The 27,747-nt window shown below is 37.9% G+C and overlaps 1 protein-coding gene across 2 annotated transcripts in view; it reads right to left on the reverse strand.

Moving 5' to 3' along the window:
* AKAP6 (A-kinase anchoring protein 6) overlaps window positions 1–27,747 on the reverse strand; it is a 287,348-nt gene that overhangs the window by 13,649 nt on the left and 245,952 nt on the right. For both annotated transcript variants that reach the window (XM_027791675.2, XM_027791676.2), the window contains exon 12: window positions 18,793–19,008. In XM_027791675.2, coding sequence (XP_027647476.2) covers window positions 18,793–19,008 — 216 coding nt within the window. The remainder of the gene's footprint in view (window positions 1–18,792; window positions 19,009–27,747) is intronic.

The raw sequence follows: 27,747 nt of genomic DNA on the forward strand, positions 1-27,747 counted from the left end.
AGAATTTTGAAGCTTGTTTTTTATATATGCAAGAGTGTCTGTATAAGCAATCTTTCTAAAAATGGCCATTTTTAAAGTAGGTCAAAGTGACTTTATCATTGTAAAGTCACTAAATACAACTGCATGTAGAGTAGATCTTGATGATCACATGGTTCACAGTAAAAGAAGGTAAATAGTTTTGACCAAGCAAGTAAAAAATAACAATGCAATAAGAATAAAAAGATCCACCATGTTATGCATATTCCTGTTTTTAAAATATTACCACTAGATAAACAACACTTGGAAGCATTTACTGTTGCATTAAAAGTTTCATATATACTTAAGCCAAGATCAATTAAATCACAGACTCAGAAGAGTGAAAGGTTGAATTACTTCTAATGTATTTGAAAGTGCTGCTTTAAGGAGCTTGGCTATTCCCAATTTCAACCCTGAACTATTTGCACAAGACAGTACTCCCATTTCAGTGGGATAACTTCTGTGACCAAAGTTAGGTTGCACTTAAGTGTTTGTAGGGTTGGCGTTTAATGGTTAAATAGTTAATCTGCTGAAAATGTTAATGGGAAGAAATAAGATTATTAAACTGAATAAAGACATTTCCTCAATCCCAGTGCTCTTTAAGGAAAAGTCTCAAAAATGCATTTTTTCATTTGTTTCCTTTACTAAAACACAGATAGTTTTGCTTTTTCTGCAGCAAATTATATTAAACAAAGATTCTCTGTTTCAGCTTCATTTGCATGTGCTACTCCAGTACAGATACTTTGTGTTGGTGAAACAGGCCTGTAATGTAACCCCTACGTACCATTATATTTTTTTAAAGGAATTAACATGAAAAAAAGAGCTTTTACAATAATAAATACAAATTCTGTTCCTCCCTCCCCTGCAACATATCCTTCAGTTGCCGTGGACAAATTAACCAAACTCAACTGCACTTAGGGGCCAGGGGAAAAAGAAAAAGAAAGAAAGAAAACCATCCCCCATCTCCAGGAATGTGTGCACATTCAAGGAAGACAAACATGATTTTGTCTTTTGAAAAATGCAAGCATGCCAAGTACTTCTGCTGAGGGAAATAGTTATGTGTACAGTACCTCTTCACCTCAGCTTCACTTAAGTTCATTTTCTAAATGGAGCTCCCTATACCATAGCCAACAAGAAAACACTCCCCATTTCCCAACACCAACGTTTTAATATGCATAAGCATACGCATAAAATTCCATGTGCATAATATTGAAGTGACCTGCACATTACAATACAGTCTCAAAATATATGGAAGCAGTATGCTTTATCACAGATCACCAGAGAAACTGATCATGAACATATATATTTGATATAATTGCAGTCAAAAGAAGAAGGCATCTTTTTATTTCCCAAGAAAATAAGATCCAAAACTGTGGTTCATACTTTCTTTTGCTTCATTTTACAATTATTTTTGCCTCCCTCGATGAAGTAATATGCTCAGTCCTGCACAGGCAGAACTTGTGCTTTTCTCTTAGGCGTTATGGATGCTTACAGGTATTGCTGGGGTCCTAAATGCGTGGTTGTATGTACAGATTCCTGTACCACGGGAAGAACACTGACTTCACCTCTGCTCTCTGCAGTCAGAGGTGTCACCTGCAAGGGACTCAGTGCAGGCTGGGTCTTATGGGAACAACTTAGGTTCCACCGTTGCTCAGGTACTTTATGACAATGTTTGAAGTTCTCTGATAATGCTCAGCAGTGAAAGTCTTGAGGATAGGACTGTCATATCAAAGTTTTAAAACTGATAATTTTCTTAATCATGATAGCAGCTTTGTGGGAACATCTTCTAAGCAACAGATGAAATAACAGATGAAATGCAGTGACATTTTAAGGCCCAGCTGAAATCTATTAGTCCCTACTAGTAGCAAAAATATTTTTAAAAGTCAGAGAAATTGGCCATTTTCTAACCATTCTTCTTCTCTTTGAATGCCATGTGATCATGCTAGGTAACTCTTTGGGGTCAGTTGTGCCTGCAGGTGGGTCCTCTGAGCCTCCTCTGACTCCCTTGGTAAGCTGTCTGCAGAACCAGATGGTGCAGACAAACCAGGCTGGAACAGAAGGTGACCTGCGTCAGCAGAAGGTGTGCAGGAACTAACTTCTATCACAGATCAAGGCAAAAGCAAGGACTCAACATGTTTAGTCCCTGCGCTCTGCCCAGAGTATCACTGCTGACACACTACCCGTTATCCAGCCTCTGGGGAAGCAGTGGCCTCGGTTTTTTTGCCACCATATCCTCACAGGCCTTTCTAGCATCTCTGGTTCTCATTTGCTGAAGAAGCCCTTTAAATGTTACTAGAGAGCAGAAGAACATCTATAACATTTTTTTATCAAATCATATTGTCATCCAAATAGGTTTACAATCCCAGACCTATATTCCAAGTTGTGTATTTGGGCACTTTTTTTTGGTGTTGGTTTGTTGTTGTTTTTTTTTGGGGGGGGGGGGAGGCTTTTTTTGTGATGAGAAAACCTGGCTATATGGCATATTTTACTGACTGTTTTTTTTTGCTGCTTTGTAGTTTTCTTTTCATCTGTCAAGAGGTTACATGACAGGATTTTTCGCCCTTGAATGTCATTTTGGTCTCACCTTTACTTCAGAGGAATATATGATTTTCTTTGTGGAAGAATCTGACACAAGCCCTTTATGAAACTCTTTAGAAAAACATTCCTAGCTTTACCCAAACCTAAAATGTTGCCATGCACACCTAGTTCAGAAAAGAACAAATCCTGGCAATCTACCTCAGATACATACCCATGCAAGCTGGTGGGAGTTCATTCATGCCCAATCACAGAATTCGACCCAATCAAAGATCAGTCTTTATGGTTAAGACCAAAAAAATCCACCACAACCAGGAAATCTGTGGAACTGACCATGCTTAAACAGGTTTAACTATTGCTCTATTGCTTTTCTACACTGCAGAACTTCGGCACAATGTTTCACTGGTACACCCATATTGATGGCAAATCAGTTACATTCTGCATTCAGGTGCTCGTGAACAAAGTTGTACTAGTAAAGCTACAGTGGCATAATAAAATCATGGTCGTTTTGTCTTTGTACTAGTTAAGAAAACTGCATACTGGTTAAGAATACTTTCAATTTAGCATCACTTACGTTGGAACTGGTACTCCTTTAATGATGTACTCTCAGTTAAACCAGAACAAATCAGTGGACACTATGAACACACTCATGGCCACAATGGTCATCTCCAACCTACAACAGGCACAGCACCACACCTGGAATCACAGAGTTTTTAAGAGCTTTGTTTCAGCAGAAATGAGTGTCTGCAAGAAAAACTAGAGTGAGGATCACTATAGAAACAGATAAGGTACAAAAGAATAGGACATAAGCCCTTCGGAGCTTGACCTTAGAATAAACCTAGGAAGAAAGTTTTCTCACCGAGAGCTGGAGGAGAGAGGCTTGAATTTCTAAATAAATTTTTTTCCAGTATACTGGGAAGGCAGACTTTATTATTTATGAATGACAGGACTGCATGAAAAATATCTGGCTCTATCATCACTTTCACCTCCTCATGAAGCAGTTGAGAGACTACCAGATTTAGCCTAATTTACATTATCAAAGAGAATGTTCTCTTCCCCCCACGCCCCACCCCACCCCCCTTTAAATTTTCAACACAATTTCTTTGTCATCTCAGTTCAGGCACTTCCTGAAGTCATTGATTTGCCATCTGTAAATTTGGGATATTGACTAGAGGGGAGTCAATAAGCAAGTATTGTGAAGTCAAAGGCTAGAAGAATGCTGCCTATTATAAATACTTTCACAGTCTGCCTACCTATGGATTCCCGAGTGTTAAGTTAAACACCTCAGTTGTCAATGAGTGGCAGAGAGTTCTGGTGATGAATCAAAATTACAATGGCAAGCACCTTAAGGCTCCAAGAATACAACTGCTCCTTGCCATTACACAGCCTATATCTAAGAAGAGCTGCCTTTCAAACATTGCAAAATAGAAACACTGGCCTTATTTCCAAGTATAAGAGATCCCTAGGCAGAGCTCTTTCACTAAGATCATCTCATCCTTGAACTTCCAGGGTTTTTTTCTTGTCTCCATCACTGGTAAGTGATGACGTTTATAGTTTTCTCTGCACATAACAGATGCCGACGTAGCCCTGGAGATGGCTGAGAAATAAGGACTGGAATTTGCAGCCTAATCTGGTACATCACATAGATCCTGTCCATTGTCTTAAGGTATCAGTGTTATATGCACATTTTGGTTCAGTCATTTAAGAAATTACTTAATATAAGCCTACCCTGTAGAAATTCACTTAGAAGAAGACAAAGTAATGGACAACTATATCTTACTACGGTGAGAAGTTTATATTTGGCTGCTTTAGTTTGGCTGAGTACAAAATTACAATGGGGAGTATCTCATTATTACAAAACCACTATTGCTATTGTTCAACTTTCTTCTATTACAGGAGAGTTTATTTTAAATGTTACACAGTTTAAACTTGAGCTCAAATTGGAACATAAACTGAAGATTTAAGTCTGTCTACAATTGCTATTTTCAGTGCTGGTGAGGCACAAAAAGTCCAATGAGTACTAAGAGTTTACAAAGTGGTGTAACAACTGAGGGTCACAGGGCTACTAGTATTAACATTATTAATATAAGTGTTGTTAATCTAGAACTTTAAAGTATAGAGTGCAAAGCCTTTCACACAGCAGCTCAGGTTTGTACTGAAACTGAACATTTGACACTCACCTTTTGTGTAACGCTTAGAAATTTTGGAAGAGTTTGTGGTATTTGGTTTCATACTGAAGCAATATTCCCCCCCCCCCCCCCCCCCCCCCCCTTAAAGAGATTTTTAAAATAAAGCATCTTTCCACATTGTTCAGTAAACCTGCTGGATGAACTGTGAATCCATAAAGTTTAGGAACTCATTTATTATGTTGGTAGATCAGACACTGCATTTATTCACACAGTGCATTTTTAAAACCTAGCTTTCATTAGAGCTGTGGGGAGGCCCAGCCTTTCTCCCTTCACTCGAGAAGGTGAAGCTCAAGAAGATAATTAACCATGAAACAATAAGGAGGCTTGCTGGGTAAGCACTACTGTGAAAACTGTTACTCCTCACAAAAGAGGGGAAATTAGCTGGCTGGATAAAAAAGGAAGTGTCAGACTGGAAGACTGAAAGGACTGCAAGCATAAGTAGATAGCTCTATGCATCATTAATGCAATTTTTTTAACACTTAAACTTCACTGCTTTCTAAATTTAAATGCATTTTAATGCTATGTTTTAGGGGAGATTAATATGCCATTTTGAAATAAGTTCTCTTAAACATTCCATTTTCACATTTCACCAGTTTTAGTCACCCTTTCCACATATAACCAAATCACTGCCTCTTAGTATTGTATTCTTGTTTACAAAGCCAATGTAAACAGAGCATTCTAAAAAGATTCAGTTCTCTCATTGTATTTTACAAGCCCATTATTTTACATTAATACAGAAATTATGATGAACAGAAAGTTTGCTTTGATTTTACTGTTTCGGAGAGTAAAGACTTATGATGTGCGTTTCCTTTCAAAACTTCCTTCTACTTGAACAGTGTTCCCTGAAGCAGCCACATTTTTGGCAGAAATTCAGTTATATGCTATGCCAAAAGAAATAGAATAAACAAACACTGCTTAATGCAGTTGGCTAGGTAATTTACATATTACTGCACACCAAACATGAAGACCTGAATATGGATTAGAGCTACAATGATGACACAAACGTCTTATATGTAAGGAGAAATGGAATTCAGATCATCATTGCTAATGATTTACATTTTATTATTTAATGTATATTATAGTACCTTTGACGTAAATGTATGTACATATTTAAATATAAAGTAGATGTATGTATTATATTTTCTATATATTTTACAGAAAAATGTGCTAGAAATATCTTGAAAATCTGTTAAGCGGGTACATTTTGCAGTATTTTTTCAATTTTTTTTCTGGTGAAAGCAGACTACCTAAATGGCCACATCCCAGTCTTTGGAAATAGCAAAAATAAAACCAGAAACCACTCAATACAATGAAAACCCTCTAGGGATTCCTTAAAAGTTTTTTGCTTTACATAAAAATATAGTACAGGTAGGCCTCCAAATCTGCAAGTTCATGTGTTTTTAAAAAACATCTGTTATTTTGGGTGAGATGGACAGTCTGTTCAGCTGAGTTCACCTCCTGCAGTTGCCAGAATGTTTATGGGAAAGTTAAAACCACACAGGATGGCATGAAAGCTGCCATCCCAAATTTAAGAAGACAGCCTGTGGGGACTTTCAGAAATGGAATTCAATAAGTATTAATTGATGTCTTCTCCCTTAATTTATCTAATTACTTACTGAATTCATTTGTATTTTTGCTAGCCACAACATCCTGTAGGAACCAGCTTAATTTTTATTATGCACTGCATGAAAATAGTATTTCCTTTTGATTCTTTTAGATCTCCTGCTTCATAATTTCATTGAGTACCTTTTACTTTGTGTGTTAAGTTAATTAATTGTACCTTTTTTCCGTGTATTTTTAAAATAGTTTTTTATTGTATTCCTGTCTGCTTACAGCTGATGCAGCTCCTGGAACGTCCTATAATATTGAACAATGAACCACTGATTATGCATATGTTTACTGAACATCCTGCAAATATATTTCCATAATGGCTGGAGGACTGGGTCCATATTATCCAATAAGGAAGACCCTTGTAAGATGGAAATAAGTGCTGTACAACCTGTCAGAACATAAGGTTTCTTACTCTTTCTAAAAACTATTTTGTTTGATAAGTCTTGAAACAAAATAAGAGAAAATTAGCTTCAATTACACTCATGTACCATTCCTTGCAGAACTGGGGCCATTAGAGATGCAGTGCAACAAGTCAATCAATTAATTTAAAAAATCACAAGTTTGTGACTTTTGTGTTTCCGTTAACTCTAATTTTTTAAACAATGCTGGCGTGAGTCATGATCTCTGATTAGTGTATATTAGGCATCTAAATGAAACACTGACTTCATCCTGTAACCTGAACACAATGTACTGCAATGAGAGTTGCTATCTGCTGAGCATTTTTAAATGTCTGGCCCTATACTGAAGTGCCTAAAGAGGAAGTGAAATCTTTTGAAACAAGATCTCTGTCCTTGAAAACAAAAGCCTACCCATTTTTTCTCTTTTTTTTTTTAATGAGTTACTTTTGCCATTTAAATGGTGTTTGACAGTTCTTTCAGCATCTGCACGCACTGGAAACATCAGGCTTCCAATTTCTGATTACATCTTTTCCTACTAAAACTGATTATTCCTGAGAATTCACTTAAGATTTTACGCATCTTACAGTTTTAATGAACAGTTCAGGAGCAGAGAATGTCTCTTTATCAAAGCTGTGGAAAGTGTTTTACCCACACTGTTTCGACCATTATTCAATTTGTCGCATGGAAAAAGAGGTGAATAGATTGGCGGATGGCTGGTAGACCAGAGGCCACCATGCTATAAAGACCTAAACCTTCTACTGTGATGTTGACTTTCCCCATCCCAAAGTTACAAATATCACATTTCCAGATTTTATAGGATTGGATTCTGCTGTCTCAAAACTTGAATTTTTCTGAATACTCGTGGAATATTTATTTTAAAGAATTGTGGCAAGTCGATTTACTAATATTGTAGTTATCTATAAATGCAAAGCAATTAAGAATGCTAGATACACCACCAAGGGGGGTCAAATGCTGTTGCCTATGAGATATGACAGTGTTTTCATCATCATATGTTCAATCACAGGGCCGTGTGATAAAATGGCACTTTTGAAGGCCTCAATGGCATTCTAAATCTCTTGAGGGTTTGTAAACACCAACCATTTAAAAACCATCAGATCCTCAGAGAAGCAATATCAACTTTCTACCAGCTATAAAATTCCCTCACCCAACTCTGGAACAGCACCAGTCTGAAACACAGAGTTACCAGTAGATAGCTGAGGAACAGAAATGTCTTCTGGCTGCATGGATGAACACAGAAGCTTTGTATATGCCCAAAAGAAAAGATTTCCCGCTTCTCACTGGGTAACACAGCACCGCTGACCAGCCTTGAATGTTCCTGAGCTATAATGAAGTGATTCAGCAAACTTCAAACTATGTCAGATTTCCCTCTCTCTGAATTTATACAATTGAACAGATTAAACCTGAATTAACCAGAAAAGGAATACAGAAGAAATCCAAAAAAGTAATCATTTTAAGATATGACTATATATGTATATTTGTAGGTGTATATCCAAAACTTTATGGCACTGAGCCAGCAAATTTATGTCATTCTTCCCCTAACATAATGGAACATAATAAAGAAAAAAAAAAAAGAAAGTATCTGTGACTTTCAGACTTGTCAGCCACCGAAACAGACTGCTCACAGGACACTACTACAAAACCATTAGTGCAGATGCAGTATTTTATACCCGATTCACACACTATGCTTTGAGCTAATTATAACACCAAGAGCTGAGTCCTGTAACACTATGATCATGGTATTTTCTGCCTTGAATACCTTAAGTCAGTATGAGCTATGGACAGTAGTTATACATGATCATGCAACCATGTTTGGTTTGAAAATAATATTGGGAAACATATGCTTTATTTATTTTGCTTTTACAGCCTTTTTGTTTAAAAACATGATCAGCCATTATGAAGCATTCCCAGTCTCATAAAGAAACCTTTCTTCTAAAAAAGCAAGTAAATTTCAAATACTGCACAGAAATGTTGTGTGCTTCATCAAGAAAAAAAAATATCAAAGGGGGCTTGGAGTAACTAAAGTATCACAGCAATCGATTTTCTCATTAAAATAACTCTTTACTTTTCATGTAATTTCATTTATCTTCCTATACTCACACCAACAACAAAAAAGTAACTTTCACCTCTCATGTCACAAAGTTTGCTGGGTACCCTGGAGAGGGCAAAAAGCCTAAATGCGTCTGCAGAATTAGCAAGGAGCCACAGAAGAGAAATACACACCCCAAAGAAGTATACTGAGTCCAGCTGAGGCGGATGGTGATTGAAATTTGCCAATGTAGGATTGTGGTTGAACAAGCTACAAGAAATGTTCTTGTAGGTTTCATTGTAATGTAAACTAAAAATTAATATGTAATTAACACTATCAATATTAGCAGGAAATGTTTTAGGTCTGGAAATTTCAGTGCAGAGAAAATGATTGAAAGAGCAAGAATGCTGAGCTACTCTTTCTGCTCTAGGTTGTTCACCTTATGGAGCAAAGATAAACTGCGCTGTAAGAGGCTCCACAGGAATGCCTCTTCCTAACATTGTCCACACTGAAACTGTGCTACACGTGAAGATTTTCTGTTCCATGCTCCCTTTTCATTAATGGAAAACAGCAAAGGTCAGACAAGCAAAAAAGTAGAATTGGTGAGTACATTTGCTCTCAACTGTAACAACTCAGTGTAATCCCAAATCATCTTCTGGGACTCTAGAGAAAGTTAGGAGCACGTACCTTTACTTTTCATCCTCTCCAGGGGGAGAGCTGAGACTTACTATGGTTTAACAGAGATTGTGAAATAGTAAAATAGGGTTGCCTTAGTCTCTCGAGTCTGCATTAACCATTAGCCTCTTCTTGCCCAATACAATCAACAACTAGAGTTCATAACATAATTAAAATTAGAGCAACAACTAGAAGTCTAAGTTGGTGGTAGTGAGCTCAGATGACCCCCTCTGAAGGTTTGCTCTCTTAGAGGACTGGAATTTGTTCTGGTTTGGCTGGGGTTATGAGTTTGAATACACATCTCAGGCTTCCTATCATTTTATGAAGCCATGGCAAAACGTAATGATATCTGCCAGAGCGAGGGAAACAGTTGAATAATTTAGCAGATTGGTAACATTGCATGGAGTATTTCACCTATGGATTGTTACCCTGTACTGTTAGCTGTGACAGAAAGTTATGCAGCCTCTGAGGATGGAGAAGAGTCTTCTGCAGAAGACTTAAATGTATTCTTTTTTCTTTCTGTTCACTCTAAAAACCTATCACTGTAGGTGACCACTCAGGAGATTTTATCAAGAATATAACAAGCATTTTTCTGAATTTTTATTTAACTTTGCTGGGTCTGCAATTTTTTTACCAAGATCTGCTCAATAAGAAGGACTTTACCAGCTTCAGTTTTTCCAGATCATCCAGACTCTACATACTGCTGTTATGGTTGCCTTCATAATTATGTCTGGTCCTCAAAAAAATTATGAGAAATATAGAATTTCTTGCAAGAGCGTGGGGCCTATCAACTATCTCCAATTAAAGTCCAAGAAAAATCTAGACCTATGTTCACCATTTAAGTAATTTCATTTTAGATCCTACAGATGATTATTCCATGTCACAAATCAGGAACACAATGCAACCCAGAAGCTCAAAAATGTAAGGACCTCAAGTATGAGGATGGTGTATCACATCAAAGACTCTACAATGAAATGCCCATTCACTTAAAAAATATATATATTAAGGAAGCACTGAAGTGAGCAGTGTTCAGTGTTGAAATATGAGTAAAACAAGATGACTGACAAAACAAATACAAGCAATCAAGGTTTTACAGTCATACACTATATGAAGAGGTCAAATATAAAAAAACCCAACTACTTGTGGTAATGAAGAAAACAATGTGTAAAGGTTCAAACATCAGTCATTAAATAATTACTTTTGGGGGGCTAGATCGTATAAGAGGTGTTCAACACTTTAAAACATGTAGTGTGCCCTGCTCAGCCGATTAAGTTAATCATCACTCAGTACTTTGCTGTGTTAGGCATTTCTGATGAACTTCTAAATTTTATGCAAGATTTTTAGCTAGATCTCACCTTACAAAATAATGGCTTGTGATAAAATAATGATCTTTTAGGAAACAAGGTTTTGTCTATTGAAGCTATCTAACAAATAACTGAACAATGACAAATTCATTTTTTACCTCTGAAGGAAGTTTTTTTGTGCTTTTTTCTTTTAAGCTTAGAACAAGTGTCATTCCATGGCTTGAAAAAATACTGCACCAGTGACTTAAATACAGAGAAGTGAAGGGAAGACACCATGCCTAGTATTATTAAAGACTGTATTCTTTTCCAGAAAGCATCACGGAAACAGATATATTGAGAAAAAGGATAAAGATACCAGATCAGAAGCGATATAGCATTTTTAAACAGTTTGTTTTTTGAAGTGCATTATAAAGAATGAAACTAAGAGGATGTTGGAAAAAATCCTAAACAGGCTCTTTACCTCATCAGAAACAAGCTTGTGGAAAAGAAGGAGGTTCCTTTTTTTTTTTTTTTTTTTTTCCTCCATGTGCGCCATTGCAAATTTTCCCAAGTCCTTACAACTCTAATTAAAATGTGGTAATTGGTTATGTTACCTCAATTACCATGATGCATGGACATTGATGCAAAGCGACACCAATTGAATCCCTTGGGTGTTATACCCCAAGGCCATCCCATTTATTGTGGCCTTATTATTTTCAATTATGTGGCGGGATGTACAGCATACTTTCTAGCCAACAGAGGTTTTGCTGGACATACAGTACAGTGTACACATGGGATGACTCAGGAGAACAAGAGAAATTAATTTTTTTTTTTTCATGAAGCGTAGTAGTGAACTTAGTGATCAGACAAATGAATATTTCAGACATTTTCAGGATAATGTGAGAATTACAGCACCTTAACCCAAATCGCCTTAGCTCAAAATCTCCATTTTAAAAGCATGATTAATACTGTCCCTTCAATAATTAGCTCTCTCTGTTGAATAAGAAAAGAGATTGTCTGCTCTGTAAAACAGATATGTTTCTCATTCAATGAATGAGCAGTCTGGAGACAAAGCAGCTTCTCCAGTCACCAAAAAGGCAGGAATATTGAATTGCAACTTAGGAAGTAAAATCCATTAGAAACCACAGTTCTGTCTTTCTCCCAGCAGCGGCAGTACAACAGTTCTATATATTCCAATATTGGTAAAACAGTCCCAGAAAAGTGAATTTCCACGTCACCTCGCTGTAGCTTTCTATACAGACTCATATCTGACCTGGACAGAACACCCCCAAACTGTGAACACCTATAGCAGCTGGAACAACTGACTGAAATGAAAATAACTTACATTGGGTATACTACTGGCTGAGCAGAAGATTAAAAAAATGAAAAATTACATAAAAAACCCAACGTATTCCCACTTTGATTTAACTGTTGTAAACTTGTGGACATGGCCATGACTGAGTCTGTCCCAAATGCTTTTTTTAACTGTTCAGTCTTTCAGGTAGACTAGACCCTTTAAAGGAAAGTGCATAGTGTGTTAAAGCTTCTCCTGCTGTTAAGCAGAAATTTTAGATGGCAATTTTGGGTTTAGTTGACTAAAGATTGTTGCTATTGCTGTTGCCATTGCCAGACAGTCTCCTTTTTCTTTTAAGATGATTGCTAGCAGGGTCTTGTTAGGCAAACTATAAGGTATCTGTTTAATTCTGAAGCAAAAATTTAGGTGACGTATAATATTATATCAGCAAACTATGGAATGATAAATCTGGGGGGAAAGAATTTACCACAAAAACAAACAAATAAACAAACACCAAAAAAACCCAAACAGGTGTAGGAAATAAAAACCTCTTTTGCTCAAACAGATTAGGACTGCTTCCACCAGCAGACAAGTGTCCTGCTGTTTTAAAAAAGTAATCTTTGTTTTTTTCATTGTACGAATACTTTATAGCTAGATTAGCCTACTGAATCTAACCACATTTCATCCTTCTGCAGTGATTCTTACTGATAATTTCACATTTTAGACATAACTTTTCATGTATGAGGACATCTTTTACCAGACTTTATGTGCTTGTAGTACATGTTAATATCTTCTTATTTGTAAACTTATGGTGCTCACTATTGCAAAATTTGAGCAAAATTAAACATTGCTGAAAACCATCAATGTAGACAAACAATTCAAAAGAAACAGAAAAGCCTTTTGTGGTTAATTCCAGCATACCTTTGTAATGCTCTGAGTGGCCTAGATGAGTGACTGAATGTAAAAAGGGGCAGAAACAGGACAAAGGAAGATCCAAGCACACAAATTAAGACAACAGTAAAGATGCAAGTGACTCTTGTACTTATATGAGGCAATATAATCATTTGGGCTATATTATTTACTGTCAGCAAGTCAAATGCCATGAATGAGTCAGATGCCATCAGGGTATAAAACCATCTCATTTGTTTTCATAAATTACAGTATTTTGTGGGCAACCACAAATAAAGACTTGTTACCAAGGGATACTGTTTGTGTGCCAAGACTGGCACTCCATCAAATACAGAGAGATAGGGAAGCAGAAGAAACAGTTCTGGTACCTACCCAAGAAATGACTACACAGGAACTGAATGAAAAGGAAGGCTAGAACATGCCAACTCAGGCCAGGGAAGACAAAGAAACCTGAATTCTGCAGTGACTGGGGCATCTTTAAATGTTGAGAATACAGATGTATCAACATGAGAAACTTGTAGATACTGACATACTTCAAAGAATCATATTATTATAAACAGCCCACATTGAAAATTAGGTGAGCATCATGATAGCTCTAAAGGCTGTCATTTCTCAGCAGAAAGAACGATACACCCCCTGCCTCGAGAAAGTCAACTTAGCCCAGCAAATAACTCTAGACTACTTCAGGCAAAGTGGGAACAAAGCAGCACGCACCTTGTGAGGTTCCTAGAGTCCATATATCAAGCAAGGTGCTGTACTCATAGACCCACCATGCCTCAACTGCCGGTCAGTGGCAATCCCAAACGGAAACGTGAGACTTCCTTCACTCCTGCTGCAAGAGCAGCGCCAAGCTCTAATTAGCTCATAACAGTTTATTTAGAGTAACTGGAGATATAAACAGCAAACTGCTTCCGCACGGCAGCTCCCCACACGCAAAAGGAGAGTATATGCTATCACCACAGTAACCTGGACCTCCCTTCAGCACTAAGTTAGCTCACAAATGCAACTTGTTTCTGTTCCAAGTTCGATAGAAGATACATATTACTAAAACAAAATGATACATTTTGCAGATGAAAAAGGCAAGTCCTCATCTTTCTGGTACTTCACCTTTTAGAGAAACACAGCAGAAACTGAGTCCTGTCTCTCTTGGGCAGTTACACACCCAGCAGGTATCAGCCTCTAGCAACTAACATTCAGGATTCCAAGAAAGATTTTCTTTGTTTGGTTGCCTAACACTGCACACATTTAGTTTTGAAGCTTCAAAATTCAACTGTTTTTTTCTGCTGCCAGTCAACTCATTAAACGTTTCATGTAGCACTAACCAACAGTTTACTAGAACTACTGATGTAATATATTAGTAATATGACTAAAAATATTCTGAAGATGGAACTATCACAAAAATATAACCAGCAATTCGCAAAAGAATTAAAAAGCTTTACTATTACATTTTTTCTTTATTAATCTTATCTATTCCTCAGTCTCGTATTTGTCTTCTAACCCATTCACTTGACCAGCCTATTTCGCTGCTGACTTCTCTTACTTCTGTTCTCATTTCCCGCTCTCCCAGATTCATTACCATCAGAACTCAAGAATGTTGTCTCTCTGACACTGTTGAGAGGCACTTATCTTCTGTTATATCTTTTTCTATTTCTTGCCTTCCCTCTCATTTCAATGTGAATGTATTGTTCAAAAGTCCTATCTCCATTTTCTATCCAGCTTCATTCTAGATTCTCACTAATTCTGTTTCTTCCTTTAATTCCCCTTAAATTTCTCTCACGTTTTCTCATGATCCTTATTCTACCAGCTTCTGTTTTACTTTTCACTCCACTTGATCAGATTGTCAACACAATTCTGCCCAGAATTTTTCTGCTCTCTAGATTGTTTTTATACCTCCTCTGTGTTTTCATAGAATCATAGAATGGTTGGGGTTGGATGGGATCTTAAAGATCATCTAGTTCCAACCCCCCTGCCATGGGCAGGGACACCGTCCACTAGACGAGGTTGCTCAAAGCTCCATCCAGCCTGGCCTTGGACTCTGCCAGGGATGGGGCACCCACAGCTTCTCTGGACAACCTGTGCCAGTGTCTCACCACCCTCACGGTAAAGAATTGCTTCCTAATATCTAGTCTAAATCTACCCTCTTTCAGTTTAAACCCATTACCCCTTGTCCTACACTACAGGTCCTCCTAAAAAGTCTGTCCCTATCTTTCTCATAAGCCCCTTTTAGGTACCAGAAGGTGGCTGTAAGGTGTCCCTGAAGCCTTCTCCTATCCAGGCTCAACAACCCCAACTCTCTCAGCCTGTCTTCACAGGAGAGGTGCTCCAGTCCTCTGATAATCTTCACGGCCCTCCTCTGCGCTTGCTCCAACAGGTCCATGTCCTTCTTATGTAGGAAGCTCCAGAGCTGAATGCGGTACTGCAGGTGGGGTCTCACGAGAGCGGAGTAGAGGGGCAGAATCACCTTCCTTGAACCTCTGGTCACGCTTCTGCTGATGCAGTCCAGGATAAGGTTGGCTTTCTGGGCTGCAAGCTCACATTGGTGGGTCCTGTTGAGTTTCTCATCTGTCAACGCCCCCAAGTTCTTTTTCCTCAGGGTGCTCCCAGTCCATTCTTCGCCCAGCCTGTATTTGTGCTTGGGATTGCCCTGACCCATGTGCAGCACTTTGCACTTGGCCTTGCTGAACTTCATGAGGTTTGCATGGCCCCACCTCTCAAAACTGTCAAGGTCCCTCTGGATGGTGTCCCTTCCCTCCAGTGTGTCAGCTGCACCACACAGCTTGGTGTCGTCAGCAAACTTGCTGAGGGTGCACCCAGTCCCGCTGTCTTTGTCACCAACAAAGATGTTAAACAGCGCCTGTCCCAATATCGACCCCTGAGGAATGCCAGTCGTCACCGGTCTCCACTTGGACATTGAGCTGTTGACCACAACTCTTTGAGTATGACCATCCGGCCAATTCCTTATCCACCGAGTGGTCCAGCCGTCAAATCTGTGTCTCTCCAGTTTAGATACATGGATGTCATGTGGGACAGTGTCAAGTGCTTTGCATGAGTCCAGGTAGATGACAGCATTTCCTCTTCCCTTATCCACCAATGCTGTAACCCCATCACAGAACGCCATCAAATTTGTCAGGCACAATTTGCCCTGAGTTAAGCCATGTTGGCTGCCACCAATCATGTTCTTATTTTCCATGTCCCTCAGCATAGTTTCCCGGACGATCTGCTCCATGATCTTGCTGGGCACAGAGATGAGACTGACTGGCCTGTAGTCCCCTGGGTCTTCCTTTTTTCCCTTTTTAAAAACGGGAGTTCTGTTTCCCCTTTTCCAGGCAGCGAGAACTTCACCAAACTGCCATGACTTCTCAAATATAATGGATAGAGGCTTAGCCACTTCATCTGCCAGTTCTCTCAGGACCCGCGGATGCATCTCATCAGGTCCCACGGGCTTGTGCACCTCCAGGTTCCTTAGATGGTCTCAAGTCTGATCTCCTGCAGTGGGTGGTTTTTCATTCTCCCAGTCCCTGCCTTTACCTTCTATGACTTGGATGGTGTGGCTGGAGCACTTGCTGGTGAAGAGCAAGGTGAAAAAGTTGTTGAGCACTTCAGCCTTCTCCATACCTCAGGTAACCACGTCTCCTGTTTCCTTCCAGAAAGGGCTCACATTTTCTCCAGTCTTCCTTTTATCACTGATGCAACTATTGAAGCTTTTCTTGTTGTCCTTGATGTCCCTGGCCAGATTTAATTCCATCAGGGCTTTAGGTTTCCTAACCTGATCCTTGGCTGCTCAAACAATTTCTCTGTAATCCCCCCAGGACACCTGTCTTGCTTCCACCTTCTGAGTGTTTTTTGTTAATTGTTCTTCCTTCATCTGCTTTTCACTAGACTTGAACAAGCCTTTTTCCTTACCTGCTTCCCTTTCTCCTTTTTAGATGATAATATGCATTCTTATATCTGCACTTTCCATCTCTGGACTGAGAACTCAAGTAAACTCCTTTGCTCCTAACCCCACTCTTCTGCCTATCTCTTAAATATCTCCTACTTAGTATCCATCAACATAAACTAAGCACAGAAAAAGTTGAACTCTTGATCTGTCCTCTCCAGATCTCCTCTGTTCTTCGTGCTCAGTCAGTATGACTGTTCTCCCTCTGGTAATCTGCATCAGTTGTGACACCTACAGCTCTCACTAGCTCTATGAGATGAATCTTAGTATCGTTAAGATTTGACCTTTTTCTGCTGGTCATGTAGTAAAAGCCCTTGCTTGATCTCCTTGGCTGTTTCCCATAGCATTCTGCTCTAGTTGATACTTCCCTCTCTGCACATAGATATATAAGGAAAGGCTGAAAACAATCTTTTCTCTGTACCTTCGTACAATCACATGTAGCTTCATAATTTTTACACTTCTTCCAACCAGATCAAAATTTTGAGGGGTTAACTGACTCTCCTCATTTATCTACACTTCTTACATTGTCAGTCAACTACTCCCATGCTTATTAAATAATGACACATCTGCTTTTCAATTATGACTTCCTTCCATGTTGCCTCATACACAGACATGCCCCTTTTGACTTGTCATGGAAGTCTGTTCAATCTTGTTCCTTTCTCAGGTCCCATTTCTATCTCAGCACCTGAGACAAAGAAGCCAATAAACCAAACAGTCAGAGAAGCACTCCTACTTTGTAACATTTGATAAAGGCAGGCAAGCAACAGATTATTATTACCTTCAATAGTTCACTCGTCCACAGCACCCTCCTCAATAACTCACCAATTTTTGGCCTGTATAAACCAAGAGTATTTTCATGCAGGAACTGCTAGGGTTTCTGGACAATGTCTTGTATATCTTCATACTACACTACTATAACTTAACAAGAGAATTACAGCTTCTGTTATTTTTGTAAAGCAACTTTAACGAAAAGAAGTCAAAAGTAGTATTTCACTGTTAGTCAGATAATTGTTAGGAAGCATGTAAGTGTCAAGCATTTTTTCCTTTTATGTGTTTGATATAAGCCTAAAAAATTATGTAAGCTAAATATATGTCACTTGTTCTCAAATCTCATCAAGGCTCTGCAGTGTATGCACTACACGGGGTTATCATTGTTGCCAATGTAGCTGCAGTACACAGACTTCAGCGTTATGATAGCAGCACGAAACATGCTGAGCCAATTCATCCATTACAGTCAACGGTTTTACAGTAGGGATTATTTTGTTCCCCCTATGGTTTATTGTTTAAATGTAGATACTGCTTTGTAATATAGTTTTTTGCTGTAGAAAACCTGTCTAATTTATGCCACTTAATGGATGGTTTAAGCAGAGTGCTCTTGTGCCTCTTAGGAATCATTTCCCTGAGATAAAAGCAAATTAATGCATTTTGCTTATATTCAAATAACACAGAATTGTATATTAATCACATACCCATGGAATTCTATGTGAAATACACATCTACTGCTGGGATGCTAATTAAAATCAGTCTTACTTACACAGAAAATACTTTTTCCAAAATATATTTACCATTGGTGGAATATATCTCTGGGCCCAGTTCTGTTAGGTAGTGAGCAATTTGGCAACACAAGAAGATTTTTTTTGTTACTTGACAGGATCAGACGAGATTAAATATCCAGCAAACAGAATACATATACTTTAAGTTTACCTTATTAATAATTTCTGTCCACAGAATACAAAACTTTCTGAAAAAGTAAAGCTTCACCTGTTGGCAGTAAAGACTAGGAATGGCATCTTCCATCAGAAGAAAACACCGAGATGAATGTGTTTGTCTTGCACTGAAAATGTGTCTCTCGTGAAGAATGAAACCACATGAGATCTTTCTAAAGCAACCATTACTCACCGAGTCTTCTTCCAATCTCTTCTGTAACCTTGTTTGCCACTGGACAGCTTGCATGACAATGGCTTCCCATCTTCTCTCCAGGTTTACGATTATCAGCTGCATAGACTGGTGATCTGCATTTAGGTTGCAGGTCTCCTGGTCATCCAGGAGGTGCTGGCATAATCGCAACACAGAGGCTACCCCACGACGTCTCTGTTTGATCTCACAGCATAGAGACTGCAGGATAGATAAACAACAGATATCCATGTGGAATACTTTGCAAATTAAAACATTAACTATTTTCTGATATTTAATAGTGCCCAGTCTCTGTCTTACAATAGTTTTTTCAGCTTTTCCATGAATTCTCAAAGCTTAGTGTTTTATTTTCAGATAAACTCAGTCTTAATTTTAACAGCACAGAAGGAGTAAAGCTACTTTTGGTCTTCAAACAAATGCCATACATAGCTAACTGTCTCAATAATGTTGAAAGTTTTATGATGTAGACTATTTTTTTCTTCCCTTTTTTTCATTTAGCTGCGACACATCTGAAATGAGTTACCGGGACAGTAATCAGCTTCAGAAATTCTTCAGGAAAAAACAGGGGGAAAGAACTGTAGTCATGCAATGAGAATGTGTATTTTTCTAGAAAAATAGGAATTATGGGTCATATGTACCCTGTCAGAGGAGAAACCTTAAGGAAGGAGAAAATTCAGTATAAAATTCTTTACAGATGTTTTTGTTATCATAAAATATTACCAGGGTAGTTCCATATTCAAGTAAATGTAGGAATACTGTCATAACTGTATCCTTTTAAAAGATGAGTAATTCACTGCATTTATTTTATCATACTGATTCCAGCGCTACCATGAATGTGGTCTGACGTGAACTGCATGACGGGACACAATTGCTAAGCCCTAATATTGCTGAATATTGATGGGAGCCAGGATATGTTGGTTCTATGCCAGAAACTCAAGTAACTACACTGAGAATCTTATTGAACAGCAGTATAAATAATGCATCCTACATGCCTAAGCTAAAGAGGGAGCTACCACCCAGAAGCAGTTAATGGCATGGGGTGGTTTTGAGCATGGTTTTATCCACAATCGCACTCTACCATCATTCAACATCAAATCAGGATTTTATTAACTCTGAACTTGTCTTAATAATAATAAATATCTATGAAGCTAGGGCACAGAAGGCACAAACACATCTGTGGATGACTACTTCAGCCCAGCTTCTGAGGCCCTATACTTTTATAGCATTGCATGGTTCAAGTATTCAGCTGTTATCACAGGCCTGTGCTACCTCTGAGTTTAACAGGACTGTGCTCCACACGTGGGAGCTTTCCAAATAATTTAAATTGTAACTTGCCAACATCTGTTTCCCTCTGTGGGATGCCACAGATGAAAGTGCATGACCCCATGAGAAAATCTGAACTATCATCTTTTTTGAAGACAGGGTATTTGCCTTTAAGCTTCCCCAGTTAATCATAATAAGCAAACAAAAAAAGCCACCACACCTCTCAAAGCTGTTCACAAGAATTAACTGATAAAAAATCAGGACCTGCCCTCCTGAATTTTACTAGCAAAATAATAACATTCTGTAAAAAGTGGATTCAGGTTCCAGATTTTCATATCACTTTTTTTATTAAAAATCGGAATTTATACTTAGAAATGTTGTTCCTCAAAGAAGTTTTTTGCTGCTCTATGTTCTTGATCAATAATACCAAGTTGAAAGTCTGAAGGAAAACATTGGTATACACATCTAAAAATATTATCTTTTCTTTGACTATGGATAGTGTGCAAGTGATTTTTTTTATTCAAAGCCTTCAAGAGAAATGATGATTAAACCCACAGACATAGCTGAATTACTAATCTACTTTCACTGGCACAATTGGGCCGTTCTAACAGTTAACAGATTGCTTATTAATCAACAAGAGTAAACAAGACAATGCAATCTCATTTAAAGCAGAAGTTTTAATGCTTAAAAGTATTTGTGTTCAAAATGTTAATCCTGATAAGGCTTCATTAGAAGACATCTTAAAATGATTAAGTGCAATTTCATTGTAAAGTACACTGAGTAGTATATTAGCAGGTGGACATTTCATACAGATGTTCCACTTATCGATATAATGCATTCTATAGCTATTTAAATTACCCTAACTCTGTAATAGCTAGAATTCTATTACTTCTATAATGAGAGAACCCTGTATCTTTAATGTTTCTGAATTTTAAATAAGGTGAATGACAAATTCCCAAACCACTATTTATGGCAAAATATGACCAGGAATTTTATTATTCAATTTATACCAGAGCTGCATTTTCACTTATGTTTCCTGAACTTGCCCTTATTTATTTTCCTAGACTTCATTACTAGTTTCCTTCATAGCTCTTGATGTAACCACTGTGTCTGGCACATTTCCTTTGTAATGCTGTTCCTTAGCCTAACGTCACACCCAAAAAAACCCAACCCAACCCGAAAAAATCTACCTAAAGATTATGTCAGGGTTCTTATTTTACAGTTCATGGCTGCTAAGCAATTCAGCTTTATGGAAGTGATGGTAAGTTACATGCTGATGGCAGTCAAATCTACGTAGATCTGCACTAACTTCATGGAAGCCAATACAGCTCAGAATTTGGCCCCACAGCATTAACTTACCTTGATCTATCAGATTATGTCATCCCTTATAAATATCGGGGGGGCGGGGGGGGGGGGTTTTGCATACAATACCATATAATATGATGAGGTGAGGAGTATTTCATTCATAAGCCATTATACAGGAGTTTAAGTGAAGCCTTTACATTGTGTTATCTGAAAGCAGAGCTACAGCATCCAAGTCATTTCTAATTTACATCAATTTTACACCAGCATAATAACAGTAGCTTTACCAAAGCTATTTCTGATTTACATGTCTGTGACAGTACAATTAGGCCTATGGCACTTTTGTTTCAATTTTATTACATGATATTATGGTTAATATTAAACAGGATAAGAATGAAGTGCTTGTGTCTAACAGTGTGTTGAAAGAGTTGGCTACAGCAACAATACTTTAAAAGCCAGAGAACTTAATCATGTAAAGACATCTTTAAACCCTGGATAACAGCACTAGCAATAATGAATTTAAGCAGTATTAGGGTCTGGAATACAGTGACCTAAAGGGACACAATAATTGCCTGTATTCTATGATGCAACATCTCACAGTGTTTGTATATTCATCCATGTTCTGTTATTGTTAAAATGGCATGCTTGTATAAAAACCTCTCAATACGGCAGTTATACATGCAAGGTATGCTTCCAGGCCCAAGGTTACTTTAATTATTTGCAAGGTATAGTCTACATTGTGAATTAATAGCTATAAATCATGATGAATAAAAAAAAAAAAGACAAAAAAAATGAAAGATTATGAGTGTCTCTACTAAGGCTTGAACCCGATGGTCTACAGCTGCTATATAAAGCTACTGGGTACTCGGTTTAGAAAATTAGGACATGATCTTACAGTGGGCTGAGGAGCATCACTTAGGTTCACTTAGTCTCCTGTGTGTGCAGAACCGTTGATGAAGTATAGATTAAGAGATCAGATGCTTTCGATTGTGGCTCCTCACACTATCATGTGTCCGTTGAGCTGTGGTAACTGTAAATACAATCCAAATCTTTGCAAATGTGGGAGAAACACATTCACTTAAACCATTTGCAGTGAGACTTAAATTAATGTATTTGACTTTTTTGCTGCAGGCAAAGAGTATACACAGTAACCACAGCTGCCGTGTATGAACTTGACTTTGTGCCTGAGTCCTTTGCTTTGCAACAGATACTCTGATAACATCGAGGTGTTATTCATTATAATGTTATTACGAGTCGTGGTTTCCCATACTGAGGATTCCTGTCCCCGTTGCTAGAATCTTAGAAGATTTTTCTTCCCTCTGCCTACTCCTATTTTCAGTGCTTTGAAGTTATCACCCGCATAGCTAAAAAGGCCTAGCTGAAACTACTTTCACAGCTTGTTAATACCATGCCTTAAATCATCTGGAAAAGCCCCTGCTGAGTCAAATGACATCAAACACTCTTTCCAAGCCATGGGCTAATGGCACTATCTATGGGGATGGAACTAGCCATGATCTGAACAGAAGGTGTTCTGCATAGCTGCGTGACTCCTAAGTGAACAGCATATGACCAGAAACATGTGTGCTGCTTTAGGCAGTGCCAGAGCATATGGGAAGCACGGAAAGGTGGGAAGCTGAGGAATATTCAAGTCCCTCAAGCCCCAGTCCCCTCCATCCCGCAGCTTTCCTGCAGTGTACCAGCCCCCGAGCTGCACTGCGCTGCCTGCTCTGCCCAACTGAAGGACATGGATGGGAAGCCAGCTTCCTCACATAGCACCGTAGATGACCTGGCCCCTTAAAGCACTGCTACGTCAAGGTTCTTCAGCAAGTGTTTTATATTAACCATTTAAAAGTACTAAGGTGCTCAGTGAATTCAGTGGGAATACTTATGCTTAATAGTTTAGAAGTCAGTTCAAGATTAGTTCACTTAAATCCACGTAATCCACATATAATCACCATGTAAAATGTTGAGATATGATTTTTGTAGCATCATTTATTACATATTGTTTGGAAAATTAATTTTTATGGGATCTGAGGTTCTTTCAACCATTTCCTTCTTTCTTGCTTTTACTCTACAATTAGGAATAAGAAAGGTTCATGTTGAGATGCCCAGAGCTTTGAAAGTAGTTGGAAGATGACAAATGGTAACTTACACAGAGGAATTTTCTTCGCGCTTTCAGGTTCAGAAGAAATGCCAAGGTATACTGAGACAAATACTATTTCTAGGCTTACATTGTGCTTCTGTCTACAAACAATACTGGGTGTTTTTAGGAAAATGAAAGAATCTTGACTACAGATAAATCTGGAATGACCAGACCTAAGAGGACGTTTCTGTCTAACCTTGGTCTGTTAAAGTCTTACTCATTCTCCTTGTTACAGGACGTGGGTGTGTGAGGGAGGGAATGACACACTTCCAATTGCATCAGTTGTTGCCTGATGGAAGATGAAATGAAGATGGAACTGTTGTTATTTAGTACAACAACCCTAAGCAGAAATTAAGGCAAAATCTGAGAATGGAAGTTACCCTTCTGAGTAAAACAATCAAACTGCAACTCTTAAAAAAACCTGTAATTTGCATTTTAAAGTCTGATTTTTGGCTAGTGCAGGACTTCAAAAGTGCTAATGTAAAACTTTAAAGTGTCATGGCTAACAGCACTAAAAAACAGGAAACGGTACGCTCGCAAATGTTGGGTAAAATGTAGTTTTCAGTGTTCTCTGTGAAATGGCAATGCCTGCTGGAACTTCTCTTGCCGAGGTGGTGCATCTCTGTACTTCAAATTCCATTCTTACAGGATACGTAGTGAAAATAATTTGCGTTTCTGAATGAAAAAGAAAACCAATAATTCCTCAAAAAATATTAGGAAGAAAGTAATTCTTCAAAATAAAAAGCTAAATGACAAAGATAGGAAATGAATGATGACTTGTCATCTTTTAGAAAAGTATTGCCAAACCTGTGTGCTTTAGCTGATTTCAAGGTTAAAAGAAAATGTCACCTAATATGGGAACTCTACTCAGTTGCATACTGTGGGACTTAATCTATACTGAAGCTAAATATTCTATAAGTATGCAGTGAAGTGCAAAAAACAGCAATTGAAAAATGACATGATTAAATGGCACAACATGCAATCATTTGCTCTCAATTATATCAATGTATCTTCTTCATTTCAAGGAGTCAGGCAGAAATATTGTTTTTTAAATGCCTCTATTAAATTGGGCACCAATAATAAAATAGATGAGAGTCCTAATAAGCTCATTTACGTAACATACATCACACACCACAAAACTATTCTCTCCAAACGGGTTTGTTCATAGATTTGTCTCCTGGTTGTCACCAGTCTCGGCTATATTAAAAGATTTTAAAGGCACAAGGCTTGCAGTCCATCCAGTGGAAAACCTTTGTGCTTAACCCTTGAGAGATCTTTAATGCTAATTATGGAAAAAGTATTGATATAATATCTTTGCTGTCACATTTTATTATGATGACGGTCACAACAGAATCTGGGACTGACATTTTAGAAATATCTAATTGAGAGTCAGAAACACAGAATGACAGTTTAAAGTAGAATATTACTTTTTTCAAAACAGTGAACTGGTTCTCTTTATTTAAAATCCCTACTTTTAATAGCTTTACAATCACTAAATTGCTACGCTGATCATATCTCTCTGTAATTCACTGCTTAGCAAAGTGTTACGATATCGCTCTTACAAGTCTGAGCACAGTTCACTATATTCCTTGTCAACTGTGAACATTTCTATACATATTTAAAATGGCAATGAACTAATAGGAAAAAATACTTCATTTTTGCATTGGCTTCAAGAATCTACATAGGCGCTTACATTCTACTTATAATCAAGTGTTTATATTAATTAATTCATTTCGCTGGCATTAAAAAATTACATGGGAATTTGTGTTTATTTGCAATCAATAATGCAAATACATTTATTAATTAGGTAAATACATTTATTTTAAATAAAATATTTATTTTTAAATAGCAGTCTAAAAGTACCCGTGTTCTTTCCCCTTTTTCTTTAGAAAATATGTGCATTAAAACCAGTAACAGTCCAGAATAGATGCTTCTGGGCTCATTCAATAAAAGATGCTATTATATCTCTACAACATGTTTTAATTTTTGTTCCATTCCTTATGCTCGTTTAAGTACTTCAAAATATTTGTTTGTATGAGTATAGTTCAATGGTCTGTTATTTAGCTCATATTCCCATGTAACTAGTAATATGTAATATACTTCTCTTCATAAATTAAAAACACTATTAAAATTCCAGACATATAAAACAATATGAAGATTAAGTTACTATAAAAGAAACTATAATAGCTTTCAGATTGCTTGTATCATTACTAAAGCACTGGTATCTATTACAGCGTCTCCCTGGAATAAAGAATGCACTTTTGGCAATAATCTGTTAAAAAAGTGCCCATTATTGTTAAGATGCTCCTATCTTAGCTCTAAACTAGTCTGCAATTACAGGAAGGTAACTTTTAAAAATAAAAGGAAAAGAGTGTTGGATGCAAATGCATCTTCCCTACTGAAATACAACATAGCTTTTCCAAGCCTTATATTTCTCGTGTTTAACAGAGAGCATTAATTAGATTCATTTCCACACTGAAGTATTTTAGAGCTATTTACTACACACTGCAAAGTTGAGGTTAACTTGGTTCCAGGGGATAAGCCAAGCCATTCAGACAGAGGAGTCAGACGTGACGGCAGGAGGACCCATTTTTCTAGTCTGGCTCTGTTTGTGTTTATAAATGCCTTCGTTCGTGCCCTCTTTTCATTCAATTTTAAAATTCTCTTTCCAGTGAAAAAGATGCAAGGGAGAAATATTGAAAGAAGTTGCACAATCTGCTAGGGTTCCTTTTGTGCCCCCAGAAAATGCTAAAATAAAAGTAGGGAAGCCATCAGATAGGTAGGTGCTTTTAGTATGTTTTGCTTTTGTAATGAATCCTGAACCACACCACGCAAAAATTCATTTGCCTGTAGTGGACATTGCAAACTCAACATTTTTGCTAGATCACCACACTGGGCAGAGTTTCAACTGAGTGTGTGTGGAAATTTAAGAGATTAAATAACTTAAGGTACAGGTGGAAACTTTACAAAATAAGGAAGGTGCACATTAGGCTCAACTTTACTTCCAGTTGTTGGAATTCACTTACGATTACAGCTTAAAAGAAATCAAGATGTTTCTCAACCTACATTACACTTTAGATGCTAAGAAACTCCCTCCAATTGCCTTAAAATTTTAGGTATCAGAATTTCAGACATCTTTAATTAACAGTTAAAAGTGTTTAAACTTGGTGTCCTGCCTCAGAGCTATACAAGGGGCTTTAAAGTAAAAACGTCTTTGCATGGATGTACATCAATACCTGCAATCCTCAGGCCGAGGTTCAGATTTTCATATTGTACTTACTCCCTTTTTTAATCCAGTTGCCCCCACAAACACACCCAAATGGCAGACATGCTTTTTTAGCTGTCTGTGCAATGGGCCTGGTACGTTCTGAAATGTAGTGAGAGTTTACGCTGTTCTACAAAGGGACAAAAAAACCATCCTGCAGTTGCATTGGTATTACCTTTTTATGGGAAAGCAGAGAATACAAAATAAATTCGACTAATCTCTGGGAGACTTGGGGACAGGCAGGGTGATAGGAAAGGGGAAATAAACATATCTAATGAGTAGGGAAAAAGAGATTTCCTTTGGCTTTTTTCTTGTGTCAGTGAAGCAAATTTACCCTGGATTCAGAAATGTACAGCTTGAGCTGCTCCAGGGTAAACAGAGGAAAATATATTATGGTGCTTTCATGTGTATCTGTATATGCACGAGGACAAGCAGGCTTTTCTAGAAATGGTGTTCCTCATCTTACTTCAAAAAAGCAATGCATCCTCAGAATGGATACGTGATTAAAACATAAAAACATTATTTTAATTATTTTGCCATATCTTCATCATAAATACCCAGACAGACACACTTTTTTTTTTTGTTCCAGCTCAGGTGGTGTGGTCAAGATGGACTGAGAACAGCAGTCAACTGAACACTAAGGGTTGTCAGCGAAATATCTGGATGAGGTGACTGTGTATGACGGTCTCAGGGCCTTGGCACTACTCATAATATTGCACCTTCAGCTGCCATTCTTCCATTGCCTGAGCAACAGGACTGGGGTAAGAAGACTAGATAGGATGGAAGCAAAGAGGGCACAAACCAGGCTTTCCTTCCCTCACTAAACCTTAGAGAACATAACAAGGTTCCTCTTATCGTGTCCCTAATATGAGAATAAGCATTACTGTGATAAAAGGAAAGGTGAGACTGCATCATCAGCCACTGGCAAAACACACACAAACCCCATCAGAGTCCAGGCCTTCGGTTT

The sequence above is a fragment of the Falco peregrinus genome, chromosome 1 (genome assembly GCF_023634155.1).
Source record: "Falco peregrinus isolate bFalPer1 chromosome 1, bFalPer1.pri, whole genome shotgun sequence".
NCBI classification, from domain to species: domain Eukaryota; kingdom Metazoa; phylum Chordata; class Aves; order Falconiformes; family Falconidae; genus Falco; species Falco peregrinus.